The sequence below is a fragment of the Propithecus coquereli genome, unplaced genomic scaffold (genome assembly GCF_000956105.1).
Source record: "Propithecus coquereli isolate 6110/MARCELLA unplaced genomic scaffold, Pcoq_1.0 Scaffold1, whole genome shotgun sequence".
Taxonomy (NCBI): Eukaryota; Metazoa; Chordata; class Mammalia; order Primates; family Indriidae; genus Propithecus; species Propithecus coquereli.
In genome coordinates, this window is record NW_012133857.1 from 12,821,011 (window position 1) to 12,839,371 (window position 18,361).

The following is an 18,361-nucleotide window of genomic DNA, read 5'->3' on the forward strand; positions in this document are numbered from 1 at the left end:
AAAAAAAAAAAAAAAAAAAAGTTAAAAAATAAAAAGAATAGGTCTTATTGATTCTCCTTTTGTGCCTGCCCTCCCCTACTCACCCTTCTCTCACTTTACCAAAGAAAGTCATCTCTTCATTTCAAACCTAAATGAAATACATTGCCCTAGAGAGGAAACCCCTTCAGGACACCAATGTTTATCTCATCTCCTATGGAAGGATATTTAGGTCGTTTCTGTTTTTTTTAAGGGTGTTATAAATAAAGCTTAGATGGGATTTTTGTACATGTCTTTTGTTTCCACTGATCTTGGATAAATACTGAGAAATGGAATTGCTGGTCATAGGGTAGTGTTTGTCAGGCCAATTTCCAAAATGGTCGTACCATTTTGCATTCTCTCTAGCAACGTATGAGAGTTCTTTTTTTTTTCCTATGGAGAGTGCAAATATGAGAGTACTGATTGCTGGAAATCCTTTTGTATTTGATTTGATATCTTTTTAATGTTAGCCATTCTAGTGGATGTATACTGGTATCTTATTGTAGTTTTATTTTGTATTTTCCTTATGACTAATCATAGTGAGCATTTGTTAGATATGTGTTATAAATATTTACTCCCTGTTTTTAGTTTGCCTATTCTTTTTTTTTTTTTTGAGAGAGACAGGGCGTTGCTCTGTCTCCAGGCTGGAGTGCAATGGCATGATCGTAGCTCACTGCAGCCTTAAACTCCTGGACTTCAGGTGATCCTCCTGCCTCAGCCTCCTGAATAGCTGGGACTACAGGCGTGGGCTACCATGCCTGGTTAATTTTTTAGTTTTTATATTTTGTAGAGATGGGGTCACACTCTTGCTATGTTGCCGAGGCTCATCTTGAACTCCTGGTCTCAAGTGATTCTCCTGCCTCGGCCTCCCAAAGTCCTGGGATTATAAGTCTGAGCCACTGTACCTGGCCAACAATGTCTTTCGAAGAGCAAGTTTCAATTTGGATCTTTTCCTTTTATGGTTAGTGCTCTCTGGATTCTAAGAAATCTTTGCTGACACTAAGCTCAAAAAGATTTTCTCCTGTGTGGTTTTTTTTTTTTTTTGAGACTGGGTCTCGTGTCACCCAGGCTGGAGTGCAGTGGTGCAATGACAGCTCACTGTAGCTTCAAACTCCTGGGCTTAAGCATTCCTCCCACTTCAGCCCCTCAAGTAGCTGAGACTACAGGCACGTGCCACCATGCCTGGCTAATCTGTTCCCTAGGCCGGTCATGAACTCCTGGCCTCCAGCTTTCCTCCCAAAGTACTGGGATTACAGGCATGAGCCACCATGCCTGGCCTTGTATTTTCTTTTAGAAGCTTTATAGTTTTAGCTTTTACATGTGTCTTTGATCCATTTTTAATTAATTTTTAATGTGGTCTGAGGGTAGACAAGGCAAGTATCATCAATGGGGAATCAGGCTCTGAGTCTAGAGAGGGAGCCTGAGAAACTGATACTCTGTCCTGGGAAGACAGCAGACATGTTTCCAGATCTGGAATGACTCTTTTGAGACCTGGTAATTGGAGTGAGTACACTTAAAATTTTTAAGTGGGCATCTTTTGGAGGGCAAGGGTACTTCCAGCAGCCACTCATTTCCAGCTCCTATAACACACATTAAAGTTACTACTGTTTAAAAGCTCATAGTTAGATCTGGGGAGTGGGTAGGCAGTCAAAGCAACTCTTGCTTCTTGGCACCCCTTGATGCTCTTAACTGAGTGTTCTGTTGGGCCCAGAGCATTTACTTTGGAAAAAATTAGTGTTTAAAGCAGGATCAAGCTGTTAAATAACACAACTAAAAGTAATAGAATAGGACCCCTGGTTTTTATTTTGTTGGCTTTTAGAGTTAAAATCATTATTAAGAAGGATAGCCTGGGGTATTGGTATTGTGCTGCTAGAGGTGAAAATTCTTAGACCTATGCAAGATGGACCAGAGTGAAAGCATTTCCTAGGAATGTTTTTATTAATCAAGAATGAAAGACAAAACAGTATGGCAATTCCTCAAAAAATTGAAAATAGAATTACCATATGATCCAACAATTCCACTTCTGGGTATATGCCCAAAAGAATTGAAAGCAGAATCTCAAAGAGATGTTTGTACCCATGTTCATAATAGCATTATTCACGATAGCTAAAAAGTGGAAGCAACCCAAATGTCCATCGATGGATGAATGGGTAAGTAAAATGTATGTACATACAATGGAATATTATTCAGCCTCATACAGGAAGGTAATTCTGACACGTGCTACAACTTGGATGAATCTTGAGGACATTATGCTGAGTGAAATAAGCCAGTCAAAAAAGGACAAATAGGGTCTGATTTTACTCATACGAAACAGCGTAGTCTAAATCATAGCGACAGAAAATGGTTGCCACGGGTGGGGAAAGAATAAAAGACAGAGGAAGTTCCAAATCAATTAGCTACCATCATAGTTCCAGCCATAAAGGGTACTGACCTGCAATGGGGAGACCTTATTCCTATAACTTACTGGTTAGCTTCTTGGAAACTAAAAGGACTTAACAGTAATTGATGGCCTAGGTGTGGTGGCATGCATCTGTAGTCCCAGCTACTCTGGAGGCTGAGGCAGGAAGATCGCTTGAGCCCAGGAGTTTTAGGTTCCAGTGAGCTATGATGATGCCACTATGCTCTAGCTGGGGAGGCAGAGCAAGACCCTGTCAAAAAAAAAAAAAAAAAAAGGGAATCGATGATGGAAGAGTGTCACTAGGAGCACAGCCTTTAACTTAACATGATGCTTGCCATCTTTCAGGACCAGCTGACTTATGTTCAGCTGACCCATGTTCAACATGGAACTGTTTTTTACTTCAGCCATCAAAGTTCTCATTTGAATATTTACTGCTACCACCAAGGTCTGTACCTGCAGCAACTTCACCTGTGCCTATATTCCCATTCTGTGGGTTGTCTTTTCATTGTCTTGGTGGTGTCCTTTAAAACATTAAAGTTTTTTTTGCTTTAGAACTAGCCCCTGGGGCCCTTCTACTCATCGTATTGTAGCATCAGTTGGGTGTGGGATCTGGGCAATAAGGTATCAGGCCCTTCTTGTTCCTACTTGCCTGTTCACTGCCAGCCATAGTCATTTATGGGATTGATGTTTTAGTACCATTTCTTTTCAGAGCTAGTTGATATGATAGGTGAGTTGTTATCACTCCTTAGGAGATCATGACTTTCACGGCTCAGTCCTGCAGTGTATATCAACGAACTTCTTTTTTTTTTTTTTTTTTTGAGACAGAGTCTCACTCTTTTTGCCTGGGCTAGAGTGAGTGCCATGGCGTCATCCTAACTCACAGCAACCTCAAACTCCTGGGCTCAAGCAATCCTTCTGCCTCAGCCTGCCGAGTAGCTGGGACTACAGGCATGCGCCACCATGCCCGGCTAATTTTTAGTTGTCCGATTAATTTCTTTCTATTTTTTTTTAGTAGAGACGGGGTCTCTTGCTCAGGCTGGTTTCGAACTCCTGAGCTCAAACAATCCGCTCGCCTTGGCCTCCCAGAGAGCTAGGATTACAGGCGTGAGCCACCGCGCCCGGCTCAGCCAACTTCTTTACTGGGATCTGATAAGTGAGATCATTTTGGCCCTAGGACCTATAATTGTTTGCTTTGCTAGAATAAACTGCATATTTCTGAGAGCTACACCTATCCTGAGGAAAACTATGGAGGGAAGTACTACTAGATAGTTTGATAAATCTTTTTTTTGAGTTGGGGTCTTCCTCTGTTGCCCAGGCTAGCATGAAGTGGTGCTATCATAGCTCACTGTAACGTCAAACTCCAGGGCTCTAGTGATCCTCCTGTGTTAGCCTCCCAAGTGGCTACATGTGTGCACCACCATGCCTGGCTAATTTTTAAATTTTTTATAGAGACGAGGTCTCATCATGTTGCTTAGGCTGGCCTCAAGTGATCCTCCTGCCTCTGCCTCTCAAAGTGTTAGGATTACAGTTGTAAGCCACCCCACCTGGCCAGTTTGATAAATCTTTTCCCCATCGTCTTCAGCATTTTGTGAGGTTTCCAGTTTTCTCCACATCCTAATCAACATTTAACTGTCTTTTTGATTATAGTCACCCTCGTGGACTTAAGCCGTATCTTATTGTGGTTTTACTTTGCATTTCCCTTGTGGCCAATGTGGAACATTTTTTCTTGTGTTTTTTGGCCATTGGTGTATCTTTGGAAAAAATACCTGTTCAGTGCCTTTGCCCATATTTTAAATTGGATTGTCTTTTTGTTACTGAATTGTTATAGTTAGTTATATATTCTAGATACAAGTTATATATTCTAGACACAAGTCCCTTATCAAATATATAATTTGCATAAATTTTCACTTTCTTGGTGTCCTTTAAAACACAGAAGTCTTTGATGACTTGGGATACAGAGATTTAAAAAAAAATCATGCAAGTTTTAAATTTTGATGATATCAAGTTTATCAAGTTTTTGTTGCTTATGCTTTTGGTATCTTATCTGAGAAACCATTACCTACCTAATTCAAGGTTACAGGTATTTTTTGCCTGTGTTTTCTTCTAAAAGTTTTATAGTTTTAGCTCTTAATTTAGGTCTTTGATCTATTTTGAGTTAATTTTTATATGGTATGAAATAGGGGTCCAACTTCATTCTTTTGCATAGGGACATCCAATTGTCCCAGTACCATTTGTTTAAAACACTGTCCTTTCCTCATTGGCAACTTTGTCTAAAATCTCTTGACCCTGAATATGAGGGTTTATTTCTAGACTCTCAGTTCTGTTTCCTTGATATGTATGTCTGTCCTTATGCCAGTGCCACACTGTCTTGATTACTGTAGCTTTGTGGTAAGTTTTGGAATTGGGAATTGTCAATCAGCCCTCTGGTTGTATACATTCTTTTCTATTTTGTACAGATAATACCATATTACGAATAGTATTTTGCACATGTTTTTTAAACTTGATACATAATAGCTTATCCTATACCAATTAATATAGCTACCTTTTTTTTTTTTTTTTCTTTTTCGAGACAGAGTCTCACTCTCTTGCCTAGGCTACAGTGCCGTGGCATCAGCCTAGCTCACAGCAACCTCAAACTCCTGGGCTCAAGCGATTCTCTTGCCTCAGCCTCCTGAGTAGCTGGGATTACAGGTGTGCGCCACCACACCTGGCTAATTTTTCTATTTTTAGTAGAGACGGGGTCTTGCTCTTGCTCAGGCTGGTCTCGAACTTCTGAGCTCAAGCAATCCTCCCACCCTTGGCCTCCCAGAGTGCTAGTATTACAGGCGTGAGCCACCGTGCCCCGCCTCGTTCTTTGGACATATTTAAGACAGGTTTTTTTGTTTTTTGTTGAGACAGTCTTGCTCTGTTACCTGGGCTAGAGTGCAGTGGCAGTGGCGTTGTCATAGCTCACTGCAACCTGAAACTCCTGGGCTGAAGTGATTCTCCTTCTTCAGCCCCCCAAGTAGCAGGACAACAGGCCCATGCTACCATGCTGGCTAATTTTTCCATTTTGTGTAGAGATGGGGTCTTGCTCTTGCTCAGGCTGGTCATGAGTTTTTGTTGTTTTTTTTTTAAATAAATATGCCCGGTCACGGCTGGCAGAGTGCAGGGCAGTTGAAGACAGTTGTTTTAAAGTCTGTGTCTAGTAAGTTTGATATCTGGGCTTCCTGAGGTATTTCTGTTGATTCATTTTGTATCTTTGAAAGGGCCATATTTTCTGTTTGTGTTGTATATCTTGTGGTTTTTTTTTGGTTGAAAATTGGACATTTGACTGTTATAATATGGCAACTTTGGAAGTCAGATTCTTCCCATTTCTCAGGATTTGCTGATTTTTTTTTGTTTGTTTTGACTTTTGAAGGCTGTAGTAGTCTGTTTTGAGACTTCTAAAGTATTTTTGCAAAGACTGTTCCTTGTTATATGTGATCACTGAAGTCTCTGTTCCTTTAGCTCATATTCAGCTAATGTTTTGACCAAGATTTCCTTGAATGCCAGGAGCTCAAACAGACAAACAGAAAACAAACCAGGAAAAACAAAAAAGAGAGAAGCAGAAAAACAAAGTAAATAACTACCTCTCCCTGTCTCTACAGTTTGGCTCTTTGCTGGGACACTCCTTCAACACTTAGCTAGGTTTGCTTTGAGCCTAGGGATTAGCTTGAGGTGAGAGTTTATGATGTTCTCAGGTCTTGTAAGATTGTATGTCTTGCCTGGGCACGTGTGTAGCTTTCTAAATTGCCTGTATATGTGCTGCTTTGGAATACCCTAATTTTCCAAAGAGTTTCACCCCAACTTCTCTGGGCCTCTACCCATAATCTCTTGCCCCAGGTTTCTGTGAGTCTGTAGTCTGCTTTGGCAGCTTTTGTTAGTAGTGCATGCCACTTTTCTGCCTGAGTTCTGAGTTAGGTTGAAATACAGACAAGCACTTAAATACCCCAGGCAGGGTAGAACAGATATATACAATAATTTGCAAATATGGTCTGCTCTCATTGTTGAGGGAAGGAAGTTTTTTAAAGAGATGGGGACTTGTTCTGTTGCCCAAGCTGGAGTACAGTGGCCTGATCATTGCTTACTGCAACCTCGGAACTCCTGGGCTTAGGTGATCCTCCCACTTTAGCCTCCCGAGTAGCTGGGACAATAGGCGCATGCCACAATGCCTGGCTAATTTTTTATTTTTTAAAAATTTTTTGTAGAGATGAGGTCTTGCTATGTTGCTCAGGCTGGTGTCAAACTCCTGGCCTCAAGCTAGCCTCCTGCCTTTCCCTCCCAAAGTGCTGAGATTATAGGTGTGAGCCACTGTGCCTGGCTAGCTTTTTGTTGATTGGGCATTTGCTTGGTTGCTGTAAACCTTTGGCTATCTTTTTTCTTCCCTTCCCTTCCTTTTCCTTTTCCTTTTCCTTTCTTTTCAAGATAGGATCTTTCTCTATCACCCAGGTTCGAATGCAGTGGCACAATCATAGCTCACTACAGCCTCAAACTCCTGGGCTCAAGCAATTCTCCCACCTCAGCCTCCCAAGTAGCTGGGACTACTGGTGTGAGCCACTGTGCCTGGTTAATTTTTTCTTATTTTTTTAAATGGTGGTGGGGGGGGGGTCTTACTATGTTGCCCAGGCTGGTCTTGAACTCCTGGCCTCAAGTAATCCTCTTGCCTCAGCCTCCCAAGTCGCTGGGACCTTTAACTTTTTTCTAAAGCTCCGGCAAAGTTTGTTCAGACAGTTACCACTTTTTCTTTTTTTTTTTTTGATGTTTCTGTGGAGGAATGAGATCTTGGAACTTCTTAGTCTGCCATTTTGATGACCTGTAGGTTATCTTTTTCACTCTCTTGATGGTGTCCTTCAATGGACAAAAGTTTTTAATTTTGATGAAGTTTATCTATTTTTTATTTTATTCCTTATGCTTCATGTGTCATGTTTAAGAAACCATTGCCAAATTCAAGGTCATGAAGATTTGCTTCTTTTTCAGTAGCTATAACAAAGTTCCTTGAGATAACTTCTGAGCTTGACTGAAGTTACATGTCCATCTTCAAAGCAATCACTGTGGTGAGGATAATAGACTGTTCTGATTGGCCAGGCTTGATTGTGTAGGATCAGCCACATGGATTGAGAATGGGGTTAATGCCAACATGCTGTTTCCAAAAAGGAAGCACGAATGGGTGCTAGAAAAAATTAGTAAATATCTAATTCAGTATATTGAAAAGTTTATGGTGCCCCAGAGTACCTGTTTTAATTAAAGGTGTATTTTTCTTATAATAAATATGTAAATGTTTAAAAGTGACCTCCAAAATTATCTCTGCTGATGTGGTCCCTGACAAACCAAGCAGGGGGAAGCCTACCCTCTACTTCTTGATTTAAAGTACTTACTTGTTGGCTGGGCGTGGTGGCTCAGGCCTGTAATCCTAGCACTCTTGGAGGCCAAGGTGGGAGGATTGCTTGAGCTCAGGAGTTCAAGACCAGCCTGAGTAAGAGCAAGACCCCATCTCTACTAAAGATAGAAAAAATTAGCTGGGCGTGGTGGTACATACCTGTAATCCCAGCTACTCAGTAGGCTGAGGCAGGAGGATCACTTGAGCCCAGGAGTTTGGGGTTGCAGTGAGCTATGATGATGCCACTGCACTCTACTTGGGGCAACAGAATGAGACTCTGTCTCAAAAAAAAAAAAAAAAAGTATTTATTTGTTGTGGTTTGTTTTGTACAGGTACTGCTATAACCAGAGTTTGGTAGAAAAAGTATCTACTTATTGGGGTCCTGTTGACATAGAAAGAGATGTGGGGGGATTCTCGATCTGCTAACAGAACAGGACCTTTTCGGTAAGTCCTGAAATTTGAGTATTGAAATTGTTATTATTTTAATGATAAATATATAGTATAACATTTTGGCCTATTCTAAAGGGAGATACTTTGTGGAGAAGTATCTCTGATTTTCTAAAAATAGAAACTGTTTTAAAAATTTCTAGTCATTTCTAAAGTCATTGTGAGACTGAATACCCAGCAGCCAAGTGTTTTGTCATATAACATTTTTGAAAATATTAAAAATATCTCCAAGTCTCTTGTATCTTTTTATCTCTTTTAGCAAAGTAATACATACTTGGCTAGTAGGGAAAGCTAGCAAAATGTACATAAATGCTTATAAAAGTTCCATTAAGTTCACTAATTATGTTTAGAATGCAGAGCTATGCCTTGCCTATGGCATATTGATGTAGTTTGCTAAGTTACATTTCAATTTCACAGGTTACTGGGTACCAAGAAGAGTGGAGCAGGTGGTAGCATTCAGATGTAAATAGATTGTATTTTATAGGGAGTTAATTTTTTTACAGCCAGTATAATACACATTGATGATGATATTTTAAAAACTATTGCACTGTATTTACAATTAATGAAATGCTATACAAATGTGATTTTATGGTTTTACTTGGTATATCGTAAAGAAATCTGACCTTTAAATTTGTGCATTCAAAAGTATTGATGCTCCAGTTGAAACTTCTGTTAATAGTAAATTTTTATTTGGATTGGCAGTCTGCAAGATTTTATTGTTTAAATTCAACAGATATTCTCATTCATTATTCTGAAGCTTGGCATTCCATCGAAAAATTTAGGTAGTGACTGAGTTTAGAAGATCCATATAATGTTTAGTAAAACTAGTGTTTCGTAAATGCTAAATGATAAGGGTCTTTTCTTTCTGCTTAGTGGTATTTAAAGTGCTGAGTATGTTTTTTCTTTCAAAATATTATGGTCTATGCTAACCAAGAAGTTGTAGGGGAAAAAAAATAAAATAAAATGAAAAAATAAAAAAAAAGAAAAAGAAAAATATTATGGTCTAGATTAGTGGTCAGCAAACTGTAACCCACAGCCTGTTGTTGCAAATAAAATTTTATTGGAACACAGCCACACTTATTCATTTACAAATTACCTATAATTGCTTTCATGCTACAGTGGCAGAGTTGAATAGTTGTGACAGAGACTGTATAAACCCACAAAGCCCAGTATATTTACTATCTGGCTGTTCACGGAAAAAGTTTGCTGATCCCTAGTCAAGATTAGTGGGCTTGTACTTTAACATTTTAAAATATTTAGGTTTTAATTTGTCCTTTTATTACTTCTGTTTATGAACATACTTTTGGAAGTAAAGCTATTTTTAATGGAATTAACATAGGTAAATAATCAGAAATGTTAGATAAATTTATCTCTATCATATAACTTTTTTTCTATTTTCAGAACATTTTTTCCTCGACCTGTTTAAATTTAGTAAAAAGTATATTTCACCACCTTAATTTTAGTTTAAATGTAAGTCATTAGATGCTATTTTTTAAGATCTTTTGTCAGGAGGGAGACGTAGTTTACATAGCATTCCTTTTTGGGGGACTAATTTAGACCAGAAGAAGGTATCTTGTAGGAAAATGATTTTGTATTTCTTTTTAAATTTGTTTTTATTTGGTTGAAAATCATTTTCATAGCTACTGCTATTTTATATTAATAGAACTGTTTCTTGATTAGTCTGCATAAAATACAGATCTAAGAACCATAGTACAGTGGGTTACTCCAGATCTATTTGATCTTAATTCAGGAGGGTAAGATAATCTTTAGGGCAGTTATTCAAGGACAGTGTTGGATATGTTCTGGTCAGAAAACATGTAGATTTAGATACCTCAGACCTCATCCCATGAGAATCTGATGAGGCTTAAGTCTCCCTGCAAGCTAACTATTAGGACTAGAATGATTTTTTTTAAGGTCTGGAATGATTTTTATTTATTTTTTTTAATTTAAAATTATTTTTCTAAAAAGATTATCCGGAACCACACCCAAGAAGCCTTGAGCAAGTGGACTCTAGAATGATTTTTAAATATGGGAGATACATAGTTAGTGGTAACATCTTAATTTTAGTGTTAAATCGTGTTACTTACGAAGAACATCTAAACTTCTCTGTGATTAACCACAGACATAACTAATGTTAATGGGAGCCGGTGGAAGTCGTCATCTTCTGAAAATCCATTAAATATACTTCATTCTAGTGTTTAAGTTAATTTTGTTAAGTGTCTATTACTTTAAGAAAGGTTTTGACATTGTGTAACTCTTTCTCTTGAACTGAGTGACCCAGAATTGGTCATCCCTTGAATTTTACTGTAGTAATGTAGTCTGAGCTCAGAAGGGTCTTATGATAAAAGCTGTGTGTTCTGGGTGAAGAGAACTGAGTTGATAATTGATACCTGAATGCTTTTGTTTTACTGCTAAATAGCAGATGACCCTTCAAATCATTTCGTGTATTTCTTTTTCATGTGTCCCCACCCAGGACCCCAGGTGCCTAATTGCCTACTTAAATTCCCTGATCTTTGACCAAAGCGAAAACATGTAAAATGCCCTGGAACTTTAGTTAAAGGAAAGAAGTTTAGTATGAAAGATTGGGCCAGCACTTGTTTATCTCTTGAGTTCTATAAACTGAGAATGTGAATTTAATACTATGCCTGTTTTTTTAAATGCATTTTATTACCATGAAAAATTAGCATGAGGCATTGGAATCTGGAATATCAGCTTCTTCATTTGGGTCATGGGGATAATGCTTGAAGGCCTAATGCTCTCTCTAGGTCCCTTTCAACATTAAGCTCCTGGATGCTGTTGCTTGGCTTAGATGACTTACACATACTTTGTGGCATGATTGATGCTGCCTCCTGTGATGCCCTTGGGTAGTTATAATAGGACCCAGGTGAGAGCACTTCTTGGCAGAGCCATGGTAGAACTGGGATTTAGATGCAGCCAGGGCTGATGCTCAGCTGTGGAACACTGTTGAACTCCTACTGGTGATTTACAACTAGTGTTTCTTTCTTTTGGGTCTACATCCATTTTGGTTGGGTGGTGTCCATGCTGTAGCTGTAATAAAACATTTTGGAACATTATCCCTGGATGCAGCAATGAGAAAGACACCTCCTGGAACTTACTGTAAAACATTACAGTGCATTGGTTTTTCTGATGTATAGGAATCATGTTGACCTTGGAATTCTAAGTTCCCTGGCTGTAGAAATGGAAATTTTTGTAGTGTGTCACCATTGTTAGCTTATCTGGTATTGCGGATTTTCCCTGTTGCAGGACTGGGTGAAAGCTTTTTCTGCAGCAGTCATGTTGAAAACCTTGTGTTGACTTTCCTCGTGTTGTGAAATGGGAGCATAAAAGTTTACTCCGCCACTTCGTCTTAAAATAGCAAAACTTTGCTGTTTTCTGCAGATCTAGGACCTTGTTACAGAACTCTGCCAAAAAAAAAAAATGTTTACAGAAGAATGTACTGTGATTAGAGAAGAATATGCTGGTGTGTAGATTTCAAACTCTCTGGACAATATAAATAACACTGTCTTTGTTTCTACAGTGGGAGCCAAGAAGAAAGGTTTGCTCCCGGGTGGAACAGGGATTATCCTCCTCCTCCCCTTAAGAGTCATGCTCAAGAGAGACACTCTGGCAACTTTCCTGGCAGAGATTCACTTCCCTTTGATTTCCAGGGGCATTCGGGGCCTCCCTTTGCAAATGTAGAGGAGCATTCTTTCAGCTATGGAGCTAGAGACGGACCGCATGGTGACTATCGAGGAGGGGAGGGACCTGGACATGATTTCAGGGGGGCAGATTTTTCATCTTCTGATTTTCAGAGTAGAGATTCATCACAGTTGGACTTTAGGGGTAGGGACATACATTCTGGGGATTTTCGGGATAGAGAAGGACCACCTGTGGACTATAGGGGTGGAGATGGTACTTCTATGGATTATAGAGGTAGGGAGACATCTCATATGAACTACAGAGACAGGGATACTCACACTGTTGACTTCAGAGGTAGAGATGCTCCTCTGTCTGACTTCAGGGGCCGGGGCACTTATGATTTAGATTTTAGAGGCCAGGATGGATCCCATGCAAATTTTAGGGGAAGGGATTTATCAGATTTGGATTTCAGGGCCAGAGATCAGGCCCGTTCTGATTTTAGGAATAGAGATGTATCTGATGTGGACTTCAGGGACAAAGATGGAACACAGGTAGACTTTAGAGGCCTAGGTTCAGGTACTACTGATCTAGACTTTAGGGACAGGGATACACCACATTCAGATTTCAGAGGTAGACACCGGTCCAGGACTGATCAGGATTTTAGGGGCAGAGAAATGGGACCTTGTATGGAATTTAAAGATAGGGAGATGCCCCCTGTGGATCCAAATATTTTGGATTACATTCAGCCCTCTACACAAGATAGAGAACAGTCTGGTATGAATGTGAACAAGAGAGAAGAATCCACACATGACCGTACAATAGAAAGGCCTGCTTTTGGCATTCAGAAGGGAGAATTTGAGCATTCAGAAACAAGAGAAGGAGAAACACAAGGTGTAGCCTTTGAACATGAGTCTCCATCAGACTTTCAGAACAACCAAAGTCCAATTCAAGACCAAGACAAGTCACAACTTTCTGGAGGTGAACAACAGAGTTCAGATGCTGGTCTGTTTAAAGAAGAAGGTGGTCTGGACTTTCTTGGCCAGCAAGACACTGATTACAGAAGCATGGAGTACCGCGATGTGGATCACAGGCTGCCAGGAAGCCAGATATTTGGCTATGGCCAGAGCAAGTCTTTTCCAGAGGGTGAAACTGCCCGAGATGCCCAACGGGACCTTCAGGTATTTGGTTGGGGGTGGGTTGCTTTTTCCTTTTTCGTAAGGCTTTTCTAAAGGATGAAGTGTAGAGTTCAGGACCTTCAGTTCTGGATCTCTCCTTGTACAACCATTGATGAACAAAATTTGTATTCAGGAGTGGAAATGCAGAAACGTAAATCTCTAGAGAAAGGGCCCCCAGCTCAGATCATATTTTTGATGTATGTTAATTCATTATTTTGCTTTATGGTGCAGGTTTAGATGCCCTGGGATAATTTAGTTTGAAAGTATCTGTCTTTGGGAGTTGTTCTTGCAACTCTTGCATAGTCTCGCCATGTGATTGTTTAGGGCTCATTTTCTTACTTAAACTCATTCAGAGAATACTTAGGAGTCTTCCTTTCTCCAGTCAAGAGGAGGTAATGTTAATGTTGCAAGTTTCCAATTTGCAACTAACATAATTAACTTAAATGTTACATTTCTTTTTTTTTTTTTTTTTGAGACAGAGTCTCACTCTGTTGCCCGGGCTAGAGTGCCGTGGTGTCAGCCTAGCTCACAGCAACCTGAAACTCCTGGGCTCAAGCAATCCTTCTGCCCCAGCCTCCCGAGTAGCCGGGGCTACAGGCATGCGCCACCATGCCTGGCTAATTTTTTCTATATATTTTTAGTTGTCCGATTAATTTCTTTCTATTTATAGTAGAGACGGGGTCTCACTCTTGCTCAGGCTGGTCTCGAACTCCTGAGCTCAAGCGATCCTCCAGCCTTGGCCTCCCAGAGTGCTAGTATTACAGGTGTGAGCCACCACGCCTGGCCGGTAAAATCTGTTTTTAAAGATAATATTTTCATTTTCAAACTACAAACATAACCCTTTAGATTACATATTCAAGAAATGGGCCGGGCGTGGTGGCTCACACCTGTAATACTAGCACTCTGGGAGGCCAAGGCTGGAGGATCGCTTGAGCTCAGGAGTTCGAGACCAGCCTGAGCAAGAGTGAGACCCCCTCTCTACCAAAATTAGAAAGAAATTAATCGGACAACTAAAAATATATAGAAAAAATTAGCCAGGCATGGTGGCGCATGCCTGTAGCCCCGGCTACTCGGGAGGCTGAGGCAGAAGGATTGCTTGAGCCCAGGAGTTTCAGGTTGCTGTGAGCTAGGCTGACGCCATGGCACTCTAGCCTGGGCAACACAGTGAGACTCTGTCTCAAAAAAAAAAAAATAAATAAATAAATAGATTTTACCCATCTCTACTTAGTTTCTGTTACTTTGGATGGTCATCCTATAACATGCTAACCAAATAATGAGTTTTGGGAATATTAGAGCTGGATGGCCATATAATTTATTGTCTAAATCAGGATACTTTCAAGAATAAAAGAGGACATTATTGATAATTATGCCAGGACAGTAGGCATAACTGGGGGATATGGTCACTTCGTTATAGACTTTTTCTAAAAACTTAAATCTGTTTTAGAACTTTTAAAATGGAGGGAAATTAATTGGAAAATATAGATTTATAAATGTGAAAAATACAGATTTCTCTCAACTATACTGTTGTGTGGTTTAGACTCAAATGACACCTTTTGACTTTGTTCAGAAATTTATTTATTGAAGGCATCTTTAATAAATGACGTCTAGTTTAAATTTCTTTTTTTGCTATTTGCTCATTCAGGAAAAGAAAATTATACTTTTTTGGAGAATATGTTAGTGTTATTTTCTAGTTATAAAAGTCCCATTCAATGTTGTCTTTCATAATGCTCTGCTTTACAATTTTAAGACTCCTTCAGTGAGCCTTGGTCCTTAGCACACCTATATTCTAATAATTTGAAGTCAAATTTTGGAACTCAGAACAATAGAGAAAATTATAATTTTTCATATCTTCATATAATATGAGTCATTTTCTTTTTGATCCTGAGTACCTATATTTCATGTTGAGTTTCATATTGCACACTAAAGTATATTTGTGTAATAATTTTTCATTCTAAATTGAAGGATCAAGATTATAGGACTGGTCCAAGTGAAGAGAAACCCAGCAGGCTTATTCAATTAAGTGGGGTACCTGAAAATGCCACAAAAGAAGAGGTAAGACGTATATGCTCTCTTTCTCCGTTTTGGTTAATTAAAAAATTTTAAGCTGGGCACAGTGGTTTATGCCTGTCATCCCAGCATTTTGGGAGGCTGAGGTGGAAGGATCACTTGAGGCCAGGAGTTCGAGACCAGCCTGGGCAAAATAGCAAGACCCCATCTCTAACAACAACAACAACAACAAAAAATTAGCCTGGTGTGGTGGTGCACGCCTATAGTCCCAGTTACTTGGGAGGCTGTTGTGGGAGGATTGCCTGAGCCCAGGAATTCAAGGCTGCAGCAGTGAGCTACATCATGCCACTGTATTCCAGCCTGAGTGACAGAGCAAGACCCTGTCTCTTAAAAAAAAAATTTTTTTTTAAACTCTTTAGTTTGCAAAATTACAGATACACAGAAGGTACAAAGAAACATAGAAGTCTTGTGTGTCCTTCACCCTGCCTCCCTCATTGTTGATATTTTGTATGACTGTAGTACAATATCTAAACCAGGAAATTGCTTTTGGTATAACCGTAGTACTTACTCAGATGTCACCAATTATACATGTACTTACTGAGGTGAGGTTTATTAAAAAAAAAAAATTATGGCAAATGATTGCTCTCTTCAGACCTGATAATCATCCTTTAGGGCACATTATTTCTGGAATACATACATAAAGATGCAATTTATTTATAATAGTAAAAACTGGAAACTGCTTAACTGCCCAATGTCAAAGAATTGGCTGACTAAATTATGGGCGAATTTATGGAAGAATTGGTCAGAATACTACAACAAGAGCTAACCGTGCTTACTTTGTGCCAGACATTGTGTGATACTTACAAGTATTAGATCATTTAGTTTGTAATGTATCCTATGAGTAGGTACTCTTAATTCAGTCAATCCAAATATTAAGCATTACTGTGTGTCAGGTGCTGTTCTAGGTACTGAGTGATGCAGCAGTGAATATTATAAAGTCACTGCCTCCATGGATAATAAAAAAGCAAGCAAAAAATAGATAACAGTTTCAGGCAGTGATAAATGCTCTGATGAAAACCAAAGTAGAGGTTTAGTGTGTCACTTGGGTTGGGGATGTTTTAGACTGGGTAGTCATGGGAGACATCACTGAAGAATAGATATTTGAGCCCAAGCCTGAATGCAGTGAGAGAACAGTCCATTTAAAGATAGGGAAAACAATTGACCAGGGTGAGGGAGTTCATGCTGAGGGAGTGCCATAGCCCTGGACTATAATGAGCCCAGTGCATCATTTTATGTTTAACAGATGAGAAACTGTAAGAGGTTACACAGCAAGTGAGCCAGGAGGGTTAGAATGCAGACAGTCTGATCTCAGAGTTGAGCTTTTGAAGGTCATGCTCTTCTGGCTTTCTTATATACTTGAGAATTTTTGAATAATTATGTTCTCATTCAACATTTTTTGAATGCCTAAAGTGTTCGTGACTTAATTTTGCCTTTATAAAGTAATCATAGCTTTAAATTATGTAGAATAAAAGCCAGTATGGTAAATATAATATTCAGTGTTTGACTATGCTTTGTATCCTTAATGCAAATACCATCTTCTTGCAGATTCTTAACGCCTTTCGGACTCCCGATGGCATGCCTGTGAAGAACTTGGAGTTGAAGGAGTATAACACAGGTGAGTTTCTTGACATGCATGTGGCCTTGGGTTAGGAAGCATCTTTGTCAGATCTCTGCATCATATGCTACTCAAAATTTTTTTTAAGAAATCACAAATAAGATTTCCAAAAGCCTCCTGTTGGTGCCTTCAAATAACAACCAGCTTTAGTCTTAGCTGTGGTTCTTTGTGGATGTTTGTCCACACGTGGGCGATGAGGATGCGTGTTCCAGTTCTTCTGAGTGCCTGTGAGATATAAAGTGAGTGTTGCAGCAATTGTCCCTTAATATATTTTATATAATTAAATTAATAATCTTGCTATTTATGTTCTTCATGGTGGCGGAATGTTTACATTTGAGCCTGGTAGGATTTAATAAACTTGCTGTATGTAAAATTTTACATTTCATTGCTTAGAGTGAAATTTACGACTTTCCAGAGAAATTATACAAATTAGTGGTTTCTTGAATTTTAAAGTCTTATTCTGAGAACGGAGTTATGCAACAGCTATTTTGTTGAAATTCATGAATAGATCCAGAAGAGCTTTCTCTTTGACATCTGTTCTGTGGTTTGAACTGCAGATTAAACTTTTCAGAGTATCCTCCTAGTTATATTTCAGAGTGCCAAGTTCAGTCAGTTCCTTTTAATCTTACTATGGAAAAAGTAGTCAAAAGTGAAATGTCAAGCACTCGAGATTTTGACCAATATTTTTAGGACTGCATAATAAGAAATGGTTTAAAATAAAGGTAATCTTTAGATGACCTATTTGTAGACTTTTAAATTGAAGAAAGTAGAACATTAATCTTTTCACAGAACTTAGAATTCAGTTAAAGAAATCTTCAGGTAAGAACATGTCATATTTTTGAGGATGTAATTTACTTTTAAACAGTTTACCATAGAGTAAAATTTTTGCATTACCTAGATAGCTTCTTCACATTGGTTCTGCAGAGGAAAAATTACCCACAAAAATAAATTTTTATGTTTTAAAGACTATGATATTTGTGTTAAGTCCAGAAATAATTTTTTTATGTAATTTGAGAACAAGTTCAGAAGCATTATTACAGAAAGCTATTAACACTGAATTTGTGGAAACATGACTAAGAGTAGTTATGTTGTTGTTCTCGTACACCTCACTTTTGTTACATTTATTTTTTTGCATGTGTTTCATCTGTGCTTTCTTTGGGAACTAAAGATAGACTTTACAGACTGGGGATGCTTTTTAACTCACAGGGTAATAACCTCAGCTTCAATCTTGTTTAATGAACTGTACTTTCATTAAGTATTGATATATTTAGGAAAGAAGAGATATCTTAATGTTTAAATAGCAGCAATCAGACTCTTGAGTTTCTTTAGTGCTCATTGACTTTCTAATTATATTGTCAGAGTTGTCAGCAGAGTAAAAATTATATTAACATATAGGGTCCAAATAGGAAGTTCTTATATTCGTTGGCTGTTGATAGCTATTAGAATCATAATTGGCAGACCAAAGACATTGATACATGTGTGAAATCATTAAGGACAGTGGTTTAAAAAGAAAACCAAAAAACACCTTTCAGAAAATGCAATCTTAGCATTTTATTATATCATGTGATAATATGTTTAACATATATACATAGTCTTTCTTTTTTTTT

At 38.7% G+C, this 18,361-nt stretch overlaps 1 protein-coding gene across 3 annotated transcripts in view; it reads left to right on the forward strand.

The window, feature by feature from the left end:
- Positions 1 to 8,148: 8,148 nt before the first annotated feature.
- The window catches only part of RBM6 (RNA binding motif protein 6), an 86,502-nt gene continuing 76,289 nt past the window's right edge, over positions 8,149 to 18,361 (forward strand). The window contains exons 1-4 of one of the 3 annotated variants that reach the window (XM_012660247.1): positions 8,149 to 8,255; positions 11,797 to 13,075; positions 15,035 to 15,124; positions 16,685 to 16,754. In XM_012660247.1, the coding sequence (XP_012515701.1) occupies positions 8,212 to 8,255; positions 11,797 to 13,075; positions 15,035 to 15,124; positions 16,685 to 16,754 (1,483 nt within the window). In that variant the 5' untranslated portion in view covers positions 8,149 to 8,211. Of the gene's footprint in view, positions 8,256 to 11,210; positions 13,076 to 15,034; positions 15,125 to 16,684; positions 16,755 to 18,361 lie in introns of those variants that run through there. The other 2 variants (XM_012660167.1, XM_012660331.1) reach the window with 2 other exon arrangements.